Source organism: Podarcis erhardii (assembly GCF_964252035.2).
Source record: "Podarcis erhardii genome assembly, chromosome: 12".
Classification (NCBI taxonomy): domain Eukaryota; kingdom Metazoa; phylum Chordata; class Lepidosauria; order Squamata; family Lacertidae; genus Podarcis; species Podarcis erhardii.
Genome location: NC_138513.1, coordinates 16,073,900 through 16,092,713, shown reverse-complemented (window position 1 = coordinate 16,092,713; position 18,814 = coordinate 16,073,900). Strand labels below are relative to the sequence as shown.

General features: G+C 42.5%; 1 protein-coding gene across 3 annotated transcripts in view; it reads right to left on the bottom strand.

The window, feature by feature from the left end:
• Window positions 1–18,814, bottom strand: part of NRP1 (neuropilin 1) — a 127,956-nt gene that overhangs the window by 43,547 nt on the left and 65,595 nt on the right. For all 3 annotated transcript variants that reach the window (XM_081834238.1, XM_081834236.1, XM_081834237.1), the window contains exons 5-6: window positions 16,344–16,499; window positions 14,011–14,177 (exon numbers count right to left, since the gene is read on the bottom strand). In XM_081834238.1, coding sequence (XP_081690364.1) covers window positions 14,011–14,177; window positions 16,344–16,499 — 323 coding nt within the window. The remainder of the gene's footprint in view (window positions 1–14,010; window positions 14,178–16,343; window positions 16,500–18,814) is intronic.

Genomic DNA, 18,814 nt, shown 5'->3' with positions numbered 1-18,814 from the left:
AAGGATGCTCACATGCCACCATGCACCTGTTTTGCACTCTGGAGTGCCACTATCCAAAGATATAATGATCCTCTCAAGACCCTTAAGAGGGAAGTTAATGCTGAAGAACAACATCTACGAGTGCCTTTTTTCTGGCCCTGCCCTGCCCACCATGAGCCCCCCCAGCGAGGCAACCAGGGCACACATGGACAGCAGCAGAGCGCAGTGCATGGCAGGGGGAAAACCACCGACTCTCACAGACCTCGGGGAGTGGGACTTCTGCTCTCCAGCCAGCTCTGGGGGGTGGCAGTGGCTGGACCCTGGCCGGGCTTTGCTCATACCACATCTCCCCATGTGACTGAGCATCTCCTGGGTGGGTGGGTGGGTGTGTGCCGGTATGGTGTACTGATGAGTACCACCACAAAAAAGCACTGGCTCTCACCAACAAAATGTTAACAAGACTTCCCTCAAAACAGAAAGTGGCAAGAAAGAGACAGTGGTTTTGTAGTGACTGGTACCTGACAACAGGAGTTATCCCTGGGAGATAGGAAATGGCAGAGAACAAAGCGGAAAATGTCATTTACCCGAGACAAAGGAAATAAAATACAGTGGTACCTCGGGTTACAGACACGTCAGGTTACAGATGCTTCAAGTTACAGACTCCACTAACCCAGAAATAGTAGCTCGGGTTAAGAACTTTGCTTCAGGATGAGAATAGAAATCGTGTGGTGGAGGCGTGGTGGCAGTGGGAGGCCCCATTAGCTAAAGTGGTGCTTCAGGTTAAGAACAGTTTCAGATTAAGAACGGACCTCCAGAACGAATTAAGTTCTTAACCTGAGGTACCATTGTATCCAGGGATAAAAGAGCCTCTCAGGCAAAAAGTAGAAAGCAATATCTGAAAGCAAGCAAGAGCCCCCTGGGGATATTGATTTCTTACATTTATATTCCGCCTTTCTTCTGTCATGGAACCCAAGGCAGCATGAATGTGCTTCCTGGCAGTCAGTGGCAAGAGCCAGATCTGCTTATCCTCAGCAAGCTGGTAGCCACATATGTCTTCAGACCACACCCTGGGGCAGTTTCTAGGAGAAACTGCCAACATAGCACTAAAAGAGCCAACGTGAGGGAAGGCGGTGGGGGTGGGCTTCCACATTTTGCTTCTCAGCTTCCCTTTCAGAGCAGGTGGAAATGAGGGGGTATTTTTTAAAAAATGTAAGCTAAGAGTCTGGTGCCCTTGCTGGCTCTGGGCCCAGTATACCAGTACCATTTGCACCAGCCTACTGGCGGTCCTGATTGTCAATGTATGTACATATTTATGTGGCTGGAATGCAGCCTACTATACAAATGTCACCCATTGCTCTGCTTGCTTTTGCCCCTAGCCCCACCCGCTTGTGCCTGTGACCCCTGCAAAATTGACTTCCCACAAGGGAAAGCTGAAAGAGTAAGAAAATAGACTCCCAACCCTGCCTTACAGGAAGATTAAGATCAAGATAGAAAAGATTCATGTGTGCTGTGTAAGGTATGAAATGTGGCACACATGCTTTTCTTGCTGTTAGCCGTGTGCCAATCTGCCAGCTGCTGTGTATATCATTTTTCCTTGCCTGCATGGAAATTGCTTGCTTATCAGAGCTTCCACAACATGATTTTGTCATGGGGGGTGAAACCTCTGTGGAAGGGAAAGTGTGTCGGAAGCAGTGTTTCCTTGGTAGAGCTGTTCCTTCTCAGCCTTGGGACCCTCTTCTGAAAAAATGGAAATCATAGTGGCCTACCTCACAGAGCTGTTGGGAAGCCCAAAGAAGCATAAATTATGAAGCAACCTCTGCACCAGAACATGCCGCAGAAATGACTGATAACAGCAAAAAAGGAGTAAGATGCGCTATTTTCAAATGAAATGTTTTGTTTTATCTTTTTTCAAAATTTAAAATTGTTGGCACTGTTGAGGGAAGGCAGAAAGGGCCTCTGACACTTGTCACGGCTATGCTTGCAAGCTTTGTCACCCCCCCTACCCCAAAAAATAAGGTGAAAAAAAGAAAGAAAGATCTATCTTTTTGACAGAGAAAAGATAATGCGTATGTGGGCTGCGTCACATCTGGATTCATGGCACATTCTCCTACTCTTATGTTAATTTTCCCCCGCATAAATCAGAAGCAACTAATTAAAAGAGAAATATTTAATTCTGACATGTTCTTTGAACTGGCATTCCATCTGGTTCTGTTTTTGAATAGTAAAAAAAAATCTGCTGTAGCTGTAAAAATTGGCAAGCGGTACTCTGGTAAGGGGAGACAAAAGCGACTCAGTACAGCAGGTTCATACACTAGCGTTTCAAGCTTGAGACATTTCCAAAATTCAGCATACCAAACAGCTCCGGCATGGAAACTATGAAAATTAAATGTGAAAGCAGCGTGCAGGGTAAGGTGCAGGGAGGAATGCTATTCCCATCCAAGGAGAGGACAGTGACACTAGTATACATTAGTTCTGTGTGGTATTCTTAAGTGTTAGGCAGCCTTTGAAAAAGTGATTGGTTGAGAAGTTGTGCAGAATACAATACGTCCCATTGAAACCAGCTAAGTGTGCTTTACAGTGTGTTTTTACTGGCCATGCAAACAAAGGAGAAATGTGCTTTCAGACGCACGCCAGTAAGCTATGCTCCATCTGCACAACTTTTCAAAATAGATTTCAAGGTATATTATTTTCAGAGGAGCCAGAGAACATATCCCTTTTCCCACTTCACCTCTTGCTTGGCAACACCAAAAAATCTGGACATGAAGGCACAATGCATTCCTATGAGAGAGAGAAAAAAGACTGTGCTTCAAACCAAAGCAATCAACTTCTTATGTAATTGGAAACTTCTCTGTGGCAGGGACAGAGGCTGATTAACTCCTGGCACCTTCGAAAAAGATTGCTTTCTGTCTACAAGGAGCACGGCTTATTGTAAAATATTACTTCTCTGAAGCCAAAAGCTTTGCTTTAGCATCACATTAGCCTGCAAATGCACACCTAAGACATTTCGCAATCAATGGGTCAACAAAAGAAATAGATGTGAATGGGCTCTCCCATACCCCTCATCCCTTAGAAACCCTTGCTAAGCTATAAATTATTCAGAAACTTAATACTTTTAATTAACATTTTGGAATACTTTTTGTGATTTAGATTTAATTTTAAACCGTAGCTTAATCCTGCAGTTTGGAACACAGACAAGTATTTAGTGGAACAGCATTCAAACCAGCGAAGTTTCTTATTGAATTGCACTTTCAAAACAAGACACACTTATAGAGCTTCAGAAATTCTCAGAAGCAAGCCACAAGTGTCCTGCAGTCTCTGCGTTGAGTCCTTCCCTTGGAGAAGGTTTTTGCATCTCTTCCAGCGGTCACTCTCATTCCAGGCAAGTCTAGCTTGTAAGTACAAAAAATGAGTATTGAAAGCAGGCAGGAATTACTGCCTTCTCAAATGGTGTCACAATAATTTCAGCTCCATATTATTCACCTTATAACCTTGGATGCAGCTACACAGAGCAACAGGCACCCTTCAAGTCTTGGATTATATAAACCCTTTTCAGAGGACAAAATTCATGCAAGGGAATACACATGAAGAGGGAATAGGATCATTGTGGCAAGGCCCTTACCCTTACATACATTTGTCTGAAGACCTACTCTAATATATTCCAAAATATTCTAATATTTTTGGCACCACCAAGATAAGGTAAAGCATTTTAGTGACTTCTCTCTGATTGGCCAGATATTGCCTGTGATCCTGGCAGAACAGGTACAATCTCAGTGACAGATTCTCATAGTTCTGCAGCTTAACTCCAGCTCATACTTTACAGTGTACAATGCAACTGAGTGTATCCTAGGAACACAGGGTTGTGGCCAACTAACTTTTACTCACAGTATTCCCATTGGAATTAATGGATCTAAGTCAATCATGTCCAGTCATTGCAATGGGTCTCATCTGAGTATTACCAATGCTGGGTATAATCCACTGGAAGTTGCCTTATTCCAAATTAGACCCTTGGGCCATCTAGCTTTGTAGGGTCTACACTGACCAGCGCGGGCTCTTCTGCATGCAAGTCTGATGCTCTACCACTGAACAAAGCAACCCTTCCACATCTTGAGAGTAGCTCTTTGACATAAAGAATAAATGTCATCTGGTGGATTCAGCACAGGAGGCCACACAGGAGAGAAACAACAGACTGCATAGATACCAGCTGCTTGTTACGTTTAAACATCCAGTCTGAAACTTAGCCTGGTTATAGACAAAAAAGAGGGGCTTCAGTTTGTTTAATCTATGTGGACTCTAAAAAAAAGAAAAAAAGGAAGAAGCTGTTGCTGAATGAAACATTTGTTCATTGACAGATGCAAAGGCTAGAGCAAGGCCTTTTAGAACTGCATTTTAAAACAAGGGAATACACAATAGTTTCAGGTTCGCACAAGCTCTGCTGTGATGGCAGGAAGTGTTGGTGACAACAAAAACAAAATCAGGGTTGCGTGAGCCCAGGCGATGGAATGCACGGATTCTGGAAAGATAGATAGTTAACCCAGTGAAGCAAAGATCCTTTGACCTGCAATCCCCCCACCACTATGAGAGAGTGTTGTAACGAGGGCAAAGTTCAGTGGAAGCATAAAGGAAGGCTGGAAAACACATGGGTGCAGGCAGTGAATGACCAGGCAGCAAGAAGAGACTTGAAGGGACAATGAGTTGAATAAGACCGTCATGGCCTCTTAATTGCTCCAGCTTATATCTGAGCACAGATGTGGAAACTAGTCCAGGCAAAGATACGTAATTGAGCCTAAAAGTGATGGCAAGATGCTGTGTAATTAAATCTGCAGAGTAGCAGATGCTGTGCTACCAGCTCTTTCTTGGATCCCTGCAGTGTCTTCACACCCTCTTCTGCTCCTACAAATGACCCACTATCACTTTTCTGTTCCTCCTCAAGTTTGAACAGCTTCTCAGACTGCAAATGTTTCTTCCCCCTTTTATCTTTTGGGCCCCAGCAGTGCTTGAAAAACTAATTGCTCACCACTTGAACTTCTCAAGGCTGTCAGCACCCGGATCTTCTGACACGTAGAAACTAGGGCTGCAGTCTCTACCTTTAAGAGCTGCAGAACAGTTATCATTTTATCTCCAAGTTGGAAAAAAGTTACACCAGTTGAATTTCTACTATTGTTCAATACACAAGAGCCCTGCTGGACCATCTTGCCTATGAGTCCTGGAAGGCTTGCTCCTTGCCTAGCAGGCCTTTTCCCACCGAGCCTGGGAGGGCAGGACAGACTCCAACTACAAAAGCTGAGGCTGCTGAACAGAATCTTGGGTTGAGCATTGTTCAGGGATTTTTGTCGGGGAGCAGCTGTTGATGTTAGCCTTTTGCATGTTTATTTTGGATGTTATGATTTATGTGGAAACTCTTCAATTTGGTTGTGTGCTTTTTGATATTTTGTTGATTGTTTAGGACTACTTTTGTAGTTATGCAATTTTTTACATGTTGCAAGCCGCCTTGAGGGTGGTTTTAATTTTGAAAAGGAAGCACACAAATAAAATGACTGACTGAAAACCCCAATATGAATGAGGCTTTATGATAACAACTTTTGTGGTGACGCAGGAGTATGTCCAAATCTGCTTGTTTAATGCTTGTTTATTGAAAATAAGCGCAGGTGGCGCTGTGGGTTAGACCACAGGGCCTAGGACTTGCCGATCAAAAGGTCAGTGGTTTGAATCCCCGCGATGGGATGAGCTTCCGCTGCTCAGTCCCTGCTCCTGCCAACTTAGCAGTTCAAAAGTATGTCAAAGTACAAGTAGATAAATAGGTACCACTCCGGCAGGAAGGTAAACAGTGTTTCCATGCGCTGCTCTTGTTCGCCAGAAGTGGCTTAGTCATGCTGGTCACATGACCCGGAAGCTGCATGCTGGCTCCCTTGGCCAATAAAGCAAGATGAGCGCCGCAACCCCAGAGTCGGTCACGACTGGACCTAATGGTCAGGGGTCCCTTTACCTTTACTATTGAAAATAATTTCTAAAACCACCAAAGATTCAGTGAAACTCGCTTCTGAGTAAATGTATTTTGGAGGACTGGGTTGCATATTCTATACCAGGGCTAGGGAACCATTGGGCCAAGGGCAAATGTGGCCCTCTGGCCCTTTGTATTTGCCCCCTGCCCACCAGCATATGGACCCTGGAAGGTTGTCCATGAATGAATGTGTCCTCCCTACCCCCGTCCTAGACTCTCAGTGCTGCACATTGGAGAGCGAACATGGTTTGCATGCAGAAGTTATCAGGTTAGATCCCTAGCATCTTCAGTTAAAAAGAACTGGATAACAAGGAAAAGAGCCCTGACTGATAACCCAAAGAGTAGCACTGCCAGTCAGAGCTGACAATACTGAACTGGATGGACAATAAATTCTGAGCTGGAATCAGGCCTCTTCCTGGATATAAATACCCTAATCTGTTGTTTTGCTCTTGAACAAGTAAATATGGAAAACCTGCTTCGCGATGTTATCCTCTCAACTGAACAGCCAGTGCCGCTTGTTATAATTTTCTGGAGTGGCATTATGAAATGTGAAATGACATGAGCTGAATAGATAACTTGTGTTCGTGAAAAGGGGAGAGAGGGGAGGAGGAAATGAATTGACAGTAACCTGGCTTTCATGTCAGTGCACTCCCTAACGATGAGTAAGCCTGACAATGACGACTGTGAACTTCTGCTCTCAGGCACCCTTTCAAAGGCAAGGAAGAGCCAAAAGCAGAGCTGTTTCTAGGATTCATCTTATCACAAGCAGTTGTTGTACGATAGATTTGGGTACTGTGAGTGCTCAAAAGAAGTGGGGGAGGGAAAGCAAGAAAAAAAGCCAGACACTGCAGGTTTCCTATGCACCCCCAGACTCTCATGCAAAGCATTTAGACCACCCCGCAGTAAAGCCAATCTGAGCAACTGCCTGAAAGAGGAATAAACTTTCTCAAATACACACACACACACACACTGTGTACCAGCCACACACATATATGAAAATATGTGTATATGCCTGGCATGAAGACAGAATATTGTACAGATGTTAATGTGGGATGCCATAAGATGAACTGCAATAATTTTTCAGCCTGCTGCTGGAATACTTCCCTTTTGCATCCGTGTTATAACAGTTCCTCTCCACACGGCAGTCACAAAGTTATAAATATTAAAGGAATATGGATTGCTTAATCATCTGAAAGGGAAAAGGAAGGAGACTCCATTTGGAGGCATCTTTCGTTCAGAGGAAGTATTCTATACTAATAAATGCTTTAAACGCAATCAATATTTTTTTTCTTGAACAATGGGGAGAAATGCACAGCATTTTTGATGTTTTAATCAATGCAGACTGTTGGAGGAATTAATATTATCTAACCTATTTGTCTTGGTATATCTTTCAAGTCTTGAAAGTGGGGGGGGGGGGCAAAAGAAAGGGAAATTAGGTTCCTCCCAAGCACTGTGAAGTTTCTGTCTCCCAATCAGCTATTTGACCTTTGGTGGAAGTATAGCTAAGAAGGCTACTGTCTGTAGAAGTTTTAATATTCACAGTTCATAAAGCAGCAGCCCACCTTCTGACTGATGGCAGGTGTGAGTCACCAGAACACAGATGCCTCCTCTAACGCCCCTAAGAGTAGCCGGGGGCTTAACGATACATGATGTGTGTGACCTCAGTTGTTTGTTTTTAAAGCTCAAATTATGTATTTATTAGCTTTAAGCCTTGCCCTTACTCTCAAAGGAACCCAATACCATTACAAAGCAGTTGCATACACCTCTTTAGGGAAGTGGCACTGGGGTGAGGATCATAGAATTGTAGAGCTGGAAGAGACCACGAAGAAGAGAAGAAGAAGAGTTTGGATTTGATATCCCACCTTTCACTCCCTTTAAGGAGTCTCAAAGCGGCTAACATTCTCCTTTCCCTTCCTCCCCCACAACAAACACTCTGTGAGGTGAGTGAGGCTGAGAGACTTCAGAGAAGTGTGACTGGCCCAAGGTCACCCAGCAGCTGCATGTGGAGGAGCGGAGACGCGAACCCGGTTCCCCGGATTACGAGACTACCGCTCTTAACCACTACACCACACTGGCTCTCACGAGAATCATCGAGTAACCCCCTGCAATGTAAAAGATCTTTTTGCCCAACGTGGGGCTCGAACCCACGACCGTGAGATTAAGAGTCTCATGTTCTACTGACTGAGCTACGTATCTGTTCAGGGAAGTGGTACTGCGGTGAAGATGTTCAACCCCTTCTCACCATTCTGCTTCCCTGGCCTAACACACCTTCCGCAATTTGCTTCTTTGGGACCGGGCAGGGAACATACAGACACCTTACGAACGCCTGTGTGCTTCCCTCAAATATCATGGATCTCCCAAGCTGCATTTAGTTTGTCCAAGAGAGTCCTTTTCTTGAATCAGGCGCTCATGCACTCAGTGTAGATAGTAAAGGCACGTGAAATAGTCTTCTGGCCAAGCTTCTCGGAGTTGGGGAATGGTCTTTCTCTGCAGACTTGCCAGTGCTAAACCTTGGACATCCTTTATAAGTACTGGAAGACCTATTTATTTGGATTGGATTAGTTTTTGGCATCTGAGGATAAGTCAGTCCGGACCTACGTGGAAGTTGAAATTAACAACACTTAAAAAATAATAATATCCTCATGCTGATGTTGCTCCCAGCTGTGGCTCTGAACAGATGTCACAATTTTTTCAAGTGAAATTTGACAAAATATAACATGAAAATGAAAATGATCTGTATCTTGATACCCAACATGTTTGCTATCTCTGTGTAAGATGCCTTGGGGGGGGATTATATCTGAAGGGTGGGATATAAGCAAACAAAACTCTCTACTTGTAATTGTAGGGCAATTCCCAGGGTACGAATCTGAAAGATGTGGTGATTTGTGTACACTGTACACAGAAGACAGATTGCAATGGACATTTCTATTTGGAGCAACAAAAAAACAATGCTGATTTCATACACCCATCAGAATTTGACAACAGAACTAAGTCTTCTGTACTCTTGAGTGGGTTCCGTTCAGCACTGCCTGCATCTAACTCAGACTACATACACAAACTATATATTTAAAGCACATCCCTCCAAAGAATCCTGGGAACTCTAGTTTGCCCCTCACAGTTCAAAGCACCTTTAATAAACAACAGTTCCCATGATACTTTTTTGGGTGGGGCGGATGTGCTTTAAGTCATAGAGTAGGCCCACTGAAATCAATGTACTTATGTTAGTCAAGTCTATCAATTTCAATGGGTCGACTCTGTGTATGGCTTAGCTGGACATACCACCCAAGGTCTCACAATTTGTTAAATCTCCCTGCTTATATAAACTCACTGTAAATGTCCTGGCGATATTTTTTCAGACTCTCTTCCTTCTTGTTTGCAGTAACAACTGTGGGTTAGAGAAGGCGCCTAGCTGGGATTTACTAAAGGAGGCAACACAGGACAACCCAAAACTCAAGAGATGTAAGGTGCTAATTGTGTTTACAAACACAGATTTCACTCAAAGGCTTTTAACCATACTACAAAAGTTATTTAAGCGCAATGACTTCATGTGTGCTGCTTAAATGTAACTGTTGGTCCTAACTGTGGATGTTGAATGTACTCTGTAAAAATGCAATTACTGCTGCCAGGGCAGAAATCTGCCATCCGTTTAAAAGGAATGTACTGAAAGTGCAATCATAAAACCCTTGCACGTTATGGATTTGATTAAGATTTTACTCCCTTAGGATTCCCAATTGCACAATAACAGGAGTTCCTCAGATTTTAAATACCACAGACAGGAACAGATTTCACTAAAAACAGATGTGGAACCCTTGGGTTGGCGTTCTTACTAGTTTTGAGAGCTAAAACTTTGCTGGTAATTGATAGCTATTAACATGTTTGTTGTTTAGGTTACCGAAATGGAAATACTACACTAGCCCCCCCTCCCATGAAAGGATATGTTAATGAGGGGAGCTCGGAAATATACTTCAACTTCTGTTCCTTTTTCTGGATTAAATTAAAGCATTGTTGTGGAGCAGGGGGGTGGTGGAATATCAATAATGCTATTTCACTATAAAAAAAAGAATTGAAATAGAAGCAGAAGATTAAAAAAAAAAATCAAACAGGTTTTGGTCAAGGGAATAGAATAGAACAGTATTTATTGCATTAAGGAAGTAAATAACGCTGCTTTTGCATTTTGCCCCTAAAGGAAATGCCTCTTGAGGTCCTCCCTCCAAATGGGCCAACATGGTTACTTATGGCTTTTGGATGTAACAGAAACAAGATTTATTTTTGGTAGGCCCTTCACACATGCTATTCTGCATATCTTTAGTTCCCCTTCTTGGCACTGTTAAGATGGGAAACATATGCTGGATTCAGTCTGCTATGCTGCCAGTACACCACCCCCACACAGGAAGATCCCAAGAGATCAGGGCCTTGCCTTTCATTCCCCCATGGCATGCCAACATGGGCACTCAGGTCAATGTACACTTACTGCCAAGTAAACATGCTCTCCATGCGCCACATCTTGCCCCTTCCCTCAGTGCCCTGCTTTAAGGATCAATGCAACCTGCTAGTAATAAGCATATGTGGTTTTTGGGGGGTTTTTTTGCTAAGGAGATTAGAACACAACCAGCTGCCTCTATTTTTCTGCTCTTTCCACTTTTTGCTTCCCTAGTTGAATCCAGAAGTCTACGTTTCATTCTGCACCCACGAGAAGCGATTCTGCAGCTGCCGTTACCACCAGTATCACAGGAAGTCTGGGCTGTCTTTGACCATAGCTGAAACCATCCAACCAACTATGCTATCATTGGAGGAATGCTGCCTGGACAACCATGGACATAGTTATCAGATATGAATAGGATTCCTAGATACGCATCTCTAGTGCCCATTCTGACATCTAAGGCAGTTAGTGCATGCACAGGTGAATAATATCCTTCCCAGTGTGAGATAATTCTGTACTGGCAGAAGATAGATCACTATTGTTGTTGTTGTTGTTGTTGCAGCAGCTGAGGACTCCCAAGGCAGTTAAGAAAATACAAGCACACCTTAAGAACAGCATCTAATATTTACAGGACTTTGATGCTCTTGTGTATATTTGCATCACTCACAATTGCACTCTAATCTAGGTTCTATATTTTGCATTACCCAAGATACAGCATTATTGGTTTTGGCAGTACAAAGAAGAGACCTCAGGAACTTACTGCAGATTTTTGTAAGCCCCACTCAGTATTACACTCCCTTAATCTGCTGCCGGAGGTACTGGACTTGCTCAGCCTCGTAATGAGGCCACACTTGAAATACATTTCCATTCATTTTGTAATGAACTTTTTGCATATTTGCTACCTCCAGTCTTCTCTTCCTTGAGATTAACTTTCAAAATTATTTTCACTTTCCTGCTGCCATCATTTTGTTTGTGTCTTTTTTTTGCTGCCATGTGAACCTCTTGACTTCATCTAAATGCTTGCTTAGAGCAAGCTACAGGGAGAAATTACAGCTTGCAAGTTAGATTTCTGACTCTCTTTTACTAAATTGTGGAGCGGGGAATATGGAAGCGGGTTTTCTTTTAAAAAGAAGTGGGAATAAAAATATGGAATGCAATTTTTATGTTTGCTACACTTCTGTGAAGATAAGTGACAGCAATTAATGCCAACGTCATTTGATTTATAGTCAAGGTTTGCTTAATTTCCCTGCTACTTATTCCTTGGGAGTTAGAATCAACTGATTTCTGTTTGCGAAGTGTGATTAAGTTTATCATTTACAATTAACTGGTTTTCAGCAGCTCAGGATGTGCTGAGGCCTCATAAGCTGGACACCTGAGAGTCCCATTGTGTACCAAAGGATCAGGAATGAAAGATTTCCCCTGACTTTCTTCCCCTGGCTGATTACCACTCAACATGTTTTTAAGCTTTCTTGCAGACAGCAAACCTCAGAGGAAACACTGATGCGAACGCTCTTATTGATGGTTAATGATGCATTATTCTTATATGTCAGCTCGATATTTCCTATGGAAAACAATAAAAGCCCGAAGAATGCCCCAGTTATTTAAACTACTGGAAGCTTTCAATACTGCATTATTAATCTAACAAATGTGAACATTTCTCTCCTGGCTCCTGCTGTCATCAACTGCATTTAGACCACAATTAAAGAGGAAAGTGGAGATTCTAATTAAATAGTAGAGGGGGGGAAATGTTCTGATATTTATGATAACTGGGTCTTTGAATTCTTAACAAACTCCCTTTTGTAAAACAAAAAATAACAATTGAACAACCCAGCAGCATTCATTGGGTTGAATTCTCTAACAAATAATTTTAATGTGGCCATAAATGATAGTGAAATGGTAGGTCTGGTTACACAACAGTACTAGAAAATTACTCAGGGAGAGAAGTGCTTACTGCTCCCTTGAACAAAATGGATCAAGCATAAAACGAATTATTTCAAAGGTGTAGGAGTGAGGTAAGGTGGTGAAGAGGAAGAGGAGGACCAAATCTTGTAAATATCTCCTCTATCCCCCTCTGCAGAAATAAGAACACCAATTCCCATTCTGTGTGTGGGGGGTGGGGGACAAAAATATACGAATGAATATTTCTGCATTCATTTTTTAACAACAGCTGTATGGCACCGCATCAGAAACCGACTCTCAAAACCAGGATGGGTCATAAATATATTCAGATACAGCTTTGTACAATGGTACAAAGAACCTGCTCCTTGGTGGAGAGGAATGGGGGAAAGAGTTAAGAAAATTCACACCCTGACACATGGTCCTGAACTGGGGCCAAAATGTGGCTTTCATCTCAGCATCTTAATCAGAATTCTCTGCATATGAGTAGAAATATGTTTTAATTTTTCTACAAAAGGTACATATGACATATGGTTCAGTGGGTGAATACTGACAATTGCTTACCACAATGTACATGTAACCATTAGATAAATTGATTTTCTGAACCATGCTGCCAAATGGAATGGGGAATATCACTGAACAACAGGCAGACTTAAATAGCCTTAATTTTATTTATTGCACCTTGGCCCTTAAATTTTCTATTCTGTGTCCAGAATGTCATACTCCTTAATTTCAGAACTTTTTTACACTTAACAAAGGCAATTGCAATTTTTGCCTTATACTCTCTGGGTGGTATTCAACTTAGTTTTACTTCCGGGTCATGTGGCCAGCATGATTAAGCCGCTTCTGGCGAACCAGAGCAGTGCACGGAAACGTCATTTACCTTCCCACCAAAGCGGTACCTATTTATCTACTTGCACTTTGATGTGCTTTCGAACTGCTAGATTGGCAGGAGCAGGGACCGAGCAACAGGAGCTCACCCCGTTGCGGGGATTCGAACCACCAACCTTCTGATCGGCAAGTCCTAGGCTCTGTGGTTTAACCCACAGCGCCACCAGCGTCCCTTTTTTACTCAGGGTAGAGCCACTGAAATTAATAGTCCTAACTTAGTCATGTTCATTAGTTTCAATGGGTCTACTCTGCAGTAAAAGTTGAATACCACTCCCTGGTTCCACACTGTCTTAGTGGTCTACCTATGGGTCTAATGTTCTGATGTACAGAAATTTAATAGGCTTATCTCATTTTTACTTTAAATTTTGTGAAAGACACAGACCTTCCAAGGTGAAATTCTCACTCAACTCCTCATGACACCAAGTAGCTATTGAGTACTGTTCTTGTGAAAGCTACCACAGGCTGCTCAGCAGACCATTCCACTTTAAGTGCTTGTTAAACTAATATTGACTTTTCCGACTAAACCAAAACCTCTGTTATTTGTGCCCAGAAAAATGAAGAGGGGAAAAACCATGCAGGAAGTGAAAGAATGCATCTTCTTGACCTTTCCTTTCTCTCCCTCCACCTCATACCTAGTCTATTTGTAATAAACATCTAACGGGGGAGTTGGAATATTCATGCCTAGGACTCTGTGTTATGCAGGAATTTTTTTTCACTCTATATACTGGTGCATTTACCTTTAAAATGACTTTGCCTCTCCTGCTTTCTTTGAAACACCCCACAAGAGTTGTAATTTTTACAGATGTGGGTTGGTTGTCTTTCATACCTGTATCCATTCTCTGTTGGAATCTTCTCCAGGCGTCCACCCATTTTCAGGGTAATTTAATCTAGACCTTTCAGAAGACCAGTTGGTGCTATACTGGGAAGAGGCACTGATTTGGTCAGAATGTATTTCACCAGATTCCATACCAAGAGGTTCAGCACACTGGAAATCTGAAAATAACAATGCTGTCAGTAGCACATAAGGCTCAAAAAATCCAAAATAGCTATGACAAGAAGCAGTGGCTGCAATCCATAGCCCAGTGAAGACAATGGCAAAGTAACGCTGAAATTAACATCTCAGTATGTCACCCTTTCCTGCTTTGAAGGGGATGCCCAAGTACTGTGACGTGTGACTTTATCAAATGAGGCCATAGCAGTTCTTCTACTGCTGACAATTGTGGTCAAGTTTTTGAAAGCACCCAAACACAGTGGAAGGCACAAACCAATGCAAGAACTACTCATCTTGACTCTATGTGTCTAGCCTCCTTGGTTGTGTGTTTGTAGAAATATAGGGCTATAAAGATCAGAAATGATACATGAATACAAAGTCATGGGGGGCCTTTGCTCGAAGCTCTTCATGTTCTTTACGTCAGACTTATGTCATAAATCACTATAATATTACAAAATTTCTGAAATGTTGGCAAGTTTTGAAATAATCAAGGTATATAACCATGGTAGCCCAGCATGTGCAATTTCCATTGCAAGAAAAAATGGGTGAGTATTCTGAGAGAGAGGATAATGGACTAAATTACCCCACCTTTCCTTCAAAAAACTCAAGGTGCTCCCCATTTAATCCACACAACAACCAAATGAGGCATATTAGTGTTAGATATGGTGACTGGCCCAAGGGCACCCAGTAAGCTTGTGGCTTAAGCATGGATTTGAACCAGACCTCCTTGTCAAAAGTCTAGCTCTCTACCATGCTGCCTCCATATTTTACTTATACAGTAAACTTCAGCTTTAAAAGCTGTTGCTCTAGTCTTCACATACTCCCTTTACGTGGGATGTAAAACAGGCCTGTCTGTATGATGAGCATTAAATTCAGACAAAAAAAATGAATTAAATGTTAACAAGAGATGTGGAATAAAATGTTTAAAAAATCAGAAAGCGGCCGTGATGTGACAGGGGTATGATTAGCCTTGTATCCCCTACAATTTTAATTCTATTTGAAGGTTTAAAAACACACCCATGACCAAAAATGAGATCTAGTCGATCAGCATTTTCCCTGAGGGAAACAATTCTGTGAAGTCAAACAGAAAAATTACCACTGGCTTTTAAGAGACATTATTAAGAGGCAAGTCAGACTTTGCTATGCTGCAGAATCTCCATTTGAAATGTTGAATTTTGTACAGATGTCGGCTATTGTTTTGATCAAAGACAATACAAGAGGCTCTGTAGATGAGGTATTAAAAGCTTGGATCTGCTGGGCAAGAGTCAAGAGCTCCTGCATAGTTTACTACTACACTTGTTATTTATAATTGCATTTATATCCCACTTTTCCTCCAAGGAGCTCAATGTGGCATCAGTGGTTCTACCCTCTCTCCAGCTGATCTTTACAATAACTCTGCGAAGTAGCTTAGCCTGAGAGACAGTGGCCGGCCCAAATGAGCTTCATGGCTGAGTCAGGATTTGAACTCTGGTTTCCCAAGTCCTAGCCCAACTCACTAATCATTACGACACTCTAGCTCTGGGTGGGAATTCACCATCCCTGGATAGTCGACAGATTGTCAGATGCTGGAGCAGCTCCCCCTGTCACATCAACATTTCCTTCAATGGATTTTGACCCTCAGACCTCTGTTCTTGCCTTTGCAGAAATGAGGTGCCAAACACAGACTGCAATGTTAGACGAAATGTTGTGTACATTAAATTGGTATTTTATATTGTGGCTGTATATATGCGGTAGTTTAAAGTGGATGAATGCCATCCCCACAACGCTGTAGTCATCCAAGTAGCATTCTGCATCTCCCAACCATTTAACCAGGATTTTCCTGATACTCGGATAACATAATAAGGAGCAGAATTCTATTTAAAAAATCGTACGCAATCCAGCTGTGGACATACTTCTAGACTTCTTGGTCTGGATGTTATTGTTTAGATCTACTCCTCTACATTTCTACAGGGAAGGGAGAATGTCTCCACAACGTCGTGACTTTTTAGACAAATAAATTTGAGCGGAAATGTCTTCTCCTGCCCTTGGGTGGTTGCTTTAAAAACAGATGCACAAAGGGCTCTTATTTATCTAAGGCTTCTTTAAATATTTCATGCAGCACCCAGCAGGTGAGGAGACAGGACAGAGAGTATTCAGCACACAGCTCTGTAGCATGGATAAACACTGACCTTCCGACACACTGTTCTGCAGGACAGTGTAGTTTGCAGAGAATCCTTCTTTTGCTATTGCGCTGTCAGTGTAGAAAACCATGGAAAGAATGCCGGTTGAAGAGCGGACACGGCCTGGTGTGTTTTGCCCACAGTATCGGCCTATGTGAGGACCAACTGAAAGTAAACAAGAGCACAACGGTGAAGTCTCCACAACAAAAGAAGATGGCATTTTATGCACACCCGAAGAGAGGCCTCACAGAAAATTGGAAACGCCCTGAATTTGGCATCTCTTGCCCCCCTCCAGATGTTGTTATTGTGCATTCATGATGATTTCTGCTCATGATGCTTTTGGAGCAATCATATGCGACCCTACATTCAAAACTGTGCCTGCAGAAACATACCATCCAACACCGGAATGTGGCAAATTGGGACATGACCTCAATGGAGGCTGCACCCCCCATCTTACTTTGGCCCTACTCCTGCCCCCTCTCAGCTCCCTCCCTCCCTCGTGCCTTCACCTTCCTCCTCGGCCACTGCAGCCACCACTAGTGTACTTTCGGAAGCCAGCACTGGGGCGGCTTCTGTAAATCTGGGATACCCCACTTAAAACGGGACAGTTGCAAGGTATGCAAACATTTGTTGGGGTGTGTGCCACACTGCTTCATTTCCCATCAGTGCATGCCCTGCAGCTTCCTGCTGAAATCCTGTAACATTTTATACCACTAATGTTTGGAAGCACCTCAAAACAACTAATAAAGCCATATCAGCCCATCACTAATGCACTGTTACTGTGTCAAGAACATGTTGCAGAATATATCCACAATGATACACCAGCTATTAACCAAAACAATTTATAGTTCCATCCTACCACAAACCCTCTCTCCTACAGTATTTACTTATTTTTTAAAAAATATTTACAGACTGCAATATATATCAGAATGGTGCACAAGAATACCTATGTAAAATAAAAGCCACATAAAAATTCGTGACCGTCAGCTGTTATGGAAATTCTCTTAATTGACTGCATAAGTTTGGGGATCTGGAAATGATTTCAGCAGGCATTTAAAGGTTAAAAAAGAAGGCACCAACCAACAGTATGGGGGAAGGGACATAGCTCAGTGGTGGAGCATCTGCTTTGCATGCAGAAGGTCCCAAGTTCAATCCCCAGCATCTCCAGGTAGGACTGGAGAGAACCCGGTCAGAAACCCTGGAGAGCTGCGTCCAATCAGCATAGACATTACTGAGCTAGAGGGATCAATGGCCTGACTCAGCATAAGACAGCATCCTATACTCCAGTACAAAAATCCAGTGGAAAATGGCAACATACAATTATAGGGGAAATATTTTTATGATTGTGATTGTTAGTAACGAGGCACACAGTTATAAGCACAAAGGAACCTTTGCCAACAAAACAAAGGGGTCCAGCTGGTCCAGCCTGCACTACTAGTTCCGTGAAATAAAGCTCACCATCCGTACATGAGAAATGAGAACACAGTCAAGACTCAGTGAACAAGGCAATGGGAAGGAAAGGTGAATTGCACTGAAACAAACAGAAACTCAGGTGTACACAGGACATAAACACAGATTGAACAGAAGGGTAACCTCTTAAATTGGATCACAAGAATGAATTGAACATAACCTTGCAGTAAAGCAACATCAGAACATTATGGTTGCATGCATATGGTAAAGTAGCACCACAGCTTCAATATAAACACTAATTAGTGACACAGCAAATGAAAACGTTGCAAACTGTCATTTCCCTTGTCACTAATCAGTGCTTATATATAATGATGTGATATCTTTATATCGTATGCAACCTCCTTGTTTGCTTTGGTGTGTCTAGGTGACATCGTGATGCCAGTTTATCACACTGGTATGTTGCATACATTCTGGTTTCAATAGGTTGCCCTTCTGTTATTCTGCTTGTGTTTACAACCATGAATAGCTGGCTGTGCCTCTGCAGGATATGGTATACTTGAGCATCTATGCTCATTCATTAGTATGTTCACAGGGCAAGCTGTCATGGATTGTTCAGTAAATTCAGAGAAATGCCTAAGTGATTACAATTGCCCAGTAATCAATGGCTCCCTCCTTCCCTTGCACTGTCCATTCCTATTTGTGCTTTCAACAGCTTCCAGCTTGAAGCATTCCCCCTCTGCTCATATTGTGGCCTGTGCCACCAAGAAAGTAATTCACTTTGAGGATGAAATATTTCCTTTCCATTGTGGTAATATCCCTCAGAGGCATTCACCAAAGATATATGCCAGTGAAATCACCTCTGGAAGTTTAAGAACAACAAATCTTTTGCTAGTAAAAAAAAAAAATCTATAACCAGATTGGCTGAACTTCCTAAGCCTAAGAGCCTCTTACCACAATTTCCATATGGCTGAGAGCCAAAAAGCACAGATTCTGTTCCTTCCCAGGCATTTGCTTCTCTGCTCGCAAGAACAAAATCAGCACTCATTGCCTCTTCTCCTGCAGTAGCTTTC